The 2,827-nt window shown below is 30.1% G+C and overlaps 1 protein-coding gene across 2 annotated transcripts; it reads left to right on the top strand.

Moving 5' to 3' along the window:
• Positions 1-301: 301 nt before the first annotated feature.
• LOC123895237 lies at positions 302-2,199 on the top strand. Of its 2 annotated transcripts, XM_045945473.1 has the most exons (2): positions 302-520; positions 1,863-2,199. In XM_045945473.1, the coding sequence occupies exons 1-2, from the start codon at positions 387-389 to the stop codon at positions 1,996-1,998; spliced, it is 270 nt and encodes an 89-aa protein (XP_045801429.1). In that variant the 5' UTR covers positions 302-386; the 3' UTR covers positions 1,999-2,199. The 2 variants fall into 2 exon arrangements, with proteins under 2 accessions (XP_045801429.1, XP_045801428.1); XM_045945472.1 differs by lacking the exon at positions 1,863-2,199 and having other exon boundaries at positions 319-882.
• Positions 2,200-2,827: the final 628 nt, after the last annotated feature.

Genomic DNA, 2,827 nt, shown 5'->3' with positions numbered 1-2,827 from the left:
AACTTTAAGCACTTGATGAATGTGAAAGTATAAAATTAGATCTATCTATAAAAGAAAGATTTTTTAGATTATATATTTAATGTTACAAATTTATATATTTGGTGCCCCCACTATTGAAAAATTCTGGCTCCGTCACTGTATGACACCGCGTAGATTTTGAGACAACGACGTTTCCAAACAATAGGCAAAACCGCCCCTAGTTTTACTCTCCTTGTATTTTTTACTCTGCTTGTATTAAGCCCCTTGTTTATTAAGCCCCTTAACTCCCACTTCCAAATCACTCAACTTTACCAATATATATATATATATTAGAAAATTCATCAACACTAACCCATCATCACACATCAAAATAACTTCATAATTCAGAGATTCAAAAAAGGTTCAACATGAGTGCTGCAACAAGAGCTTGGGTAGTAGCATCAAGCATAGGAGCAGTAGAGGCATTAAAAGATCAACTTGGTGTATGTAGATGGAACTATGCTTTCAGATCACTTCATCAACATGCTAAGAATAATATCAGGTCATATACTCAGGCTATGAAATTGTCATCTGCTTCTTCTGCTGCTGTTTCCAATAAGGTGAAAAGAACTAAGGAAGAATCTATGAAGAAAGTTATGGACTTGAATTGTTGGGGTCCTAGTACTGCAAGGTTTTAATATTGTGGACTTTTAAGTTTTAATTACTGCTGATTTATAATGTTATTGCAATGTAATAATGTCATAATCCGTTAATTAAGAAACATTTTGGCATTATGCTGCAAGTTAGTTACTGCCTATGTATCTCCTTATGTATGTAGTTAATCCAAAATTTTGTTCATGAAATTTCTATGATGACCATTGACCAAGACAAAAAAGAGAATTGAGATCTAGTTTTCATATTTTATTTGTCTGTGTTTTTTTTTTTTTATGCAAAATTTTATTTGTCTTTTGGTATTACAAATAGAGAATTGAGATCTAGTTAGTCTAATAATGTATATTGAGTTATCCCAAATTAATTCACCCTAGTTGAGCTTAGTCATATGATCAAATATTTGAATTATACCCAGCCTATTTAGGATCCAATTTTGCAGCAATCGGCAAAATTCTACAATCATACGTCAATTACCGTCTTATTAAGATCAAACGGTTAAGACTGAAATTCAATATCAATAAAATTATAAAATAAATGCTAAATATTTTTCAATATCATATCAAGATCTATCAATAAAATTATAAAATAAATGCTAAATATTTTTCAATATCATATCAAGATCAAACGACCATCAATATCTTTGACTGTGTGACTGCGTGAAATGTTGCTTTTCCTTTATTGTCGACTTCCAATTGAATTGAGTCTATTGTATTTGACCCTCTGATTTGTTTCCTCATCAAACCTAATTGCATTAACATATTTTTAAAGACAAAAAAAATTGGTCAAAACAAAAAAGACCAAAATAAATGGCTCATTTTAGAATTAAGAGACCAAACTAAACTTGAAAAATAAGTTATAACCACAAATTTATTGCCTAAAATAAATTATGATTAGCCAATTAACTAATAAAATTAGTCTTGAGAAACAAGCCAATTTGATACCGCCGCTAGTTGTTTTCCTATGCTTGTTTTTACTTCGCCAACAAACAAGCCCCTGGTTTACTTTTTAACCCCCACTTCTAAATCATACCCTCATATATATACAAATCAATCAACCCTAATACATAATCAGAATCAAACATCAAAACAACTTCATAAGATTCAGATTCAAAAAACTTACAACAACATGAGTGCATCAATAAGAGCATGGATAGTAGCATCAAGCACAGGAGCAGTAGAAGCCTCAAAAGACCAACTTAGATCACTTCATCAACATGCTAAGAATAATATCAGATCATACACTCAGGCTATGAAATTGTCATCTGCTTCTTCTGCTGCTGTTTCCAATAAGGTGAAAAGAACTAAGGAAGAATCTATGAAGAAAGTTTTGGACTTGAATTGTTGGGGTCCTAGTACTTCAAGGTTTTAATGTATGATGTTATTTATTTTTGTTTTTTTTTGAGAAAATGTATGATGTTGTTGTAATGTAATGGTAATGATCTATCAATTAAACATTATGATGCATGTATGTTGCTACTTATGTATCTCTAATTCATCCAAATTTTTGTTCTTGAAATGATTATGTGATCAAGAGAATTGTGATCTACTTTTCATATTTTATTGGGTTAAATGACCTTTTGCCCGTGTAATTTGAGCAAAATCCAGTTAACCCTGTAATTTGAAGTTTTTTTTTTAATTTTTTTTTATACATTCTTGATGTCTCAATAAATCAAAAAATCTTCAAATTACAAGGTTGAAATAGAAAATAAAAATAAAAAAGGGATTTGGCTCAAATTACACCGGCAAAAGTGCATTTAACACCTACTACTATTTTATTTGTTTGTTTCCAATTTTTATTTTCAATTAGTCCATAAGTTAAATCTCTAATATATTTTTGCCATTCCTCCGTTTGGCTGTGCTTCTCTGCTTGAGTCTTTTCACCAAGAAAGAATTAATATATATTCACAAACAATTTCATGTAATAAAATAATGATAAATAATAAAAAGTCTTTTTACTAGTTCATCATTTTTTTTATCAAGTGGCTAGAAAATCCACCTTAAATGCGAATAAGTGAAATTAAATCAGAACTCTGTACATATAGTGCAGATGTTCCTACCAAATGAACTAAGCTCACGGAGACCATTTTCTTTTATGTATGAATGAATTATTATGCTATTGAATGTAATAATGAGCTATGCCCACTTTCCCCTATGCTCATTTATGTTAAAAACACGATTGTAGAAATAATTAAAAACTC

This window comes from Trifolium pratense, linkage group LG7 (assembly GCF_020283565.1).
Source record: "Trifolium pratense cultivar HEN17-A07 linkage group LG7, ARS_RC_1.1, whole genome shotgun sequence".
NCBI classification, from domain to species: Eukaryota; Viridiplantae; Streptophyta; class Magnoliopsida; order Fabales; family Fabaceae; genus Trifolium; species Trifolium pratense.
This window is presented reverse-complemented; position numbering and strand designations above follow the sequence as displayed.